This window comes from Corvus brachyrhynchos, unplaced genomic scaffold, assembly GCF_000691975.1.
Source record: "Corvus brachyrhynchos isolate BGI_N302 unplaced genomic scaffold, ASM69197v1 Scaffold5243, whole genome shotgun sequence".
Taxonomy (NCBI): domain Eukaryota; kingdom Metazoa; phylum Chordata; class Aves; order Passeriformes; family Corvidae; genus Corvus; species Corvus brachyrhynchos.
Window position 1 is genome coordinate 1 of NW_008237387.1, and position 310 is coordinate 310.

The following is a 310-nucleotide window of genomic DNA, read 5'->3' on the forward strand; positions in this document are numbered from 1 at the left end:
CCCATTTTTTCCCCCAAATCCCCCATTTTCCCCCGTTTTTCCCCCGTTTCCCCCTCAGGCACTGTAACATGGTGCTGGAGAACGTGAAGGAGATGTGGACCGAGGTGCCCAAGAGCGGCAAAGGCAAGAAGAAATCCAAGCCCGTCAACAAGGACCGCTACATCTCCAAGATGTTCCTGCGCGGCGACTCCGTCATCGTCGTCCTGCGCAACCCCCTCATCGCCGGCAAGTAGGGAATGCCCAAAAAGGATCCTTCTGGAACCTTCCTGACCCGCCCTGGATCATCCCGGAGCCTCCTGGATCCCCCTCA

General features: G+C 58.1%; 1 protein-coding gene across 1 annotated transcript; it reads left to right on the top strand.

Annotated features, from left to right (window-relative positions):
* Positions 1 to 6: 6 nt before the first annotated feature.
* Positions 7 to 304, top strand: SNRPD2 (small nuclear ribonucleoprotein D2 polypeptide; the record flags this gene model as incomplete). The annotated part of the gene is made up of 1 exon (XM_008630944.2): positions 7 to 304. A coding segment is annotated over one exon (227 nt), but the record flags the coding sequence as incomplete, so codon positions are not given.
* Positions 305 to 310: the final 6 nt, after the last annotated feature.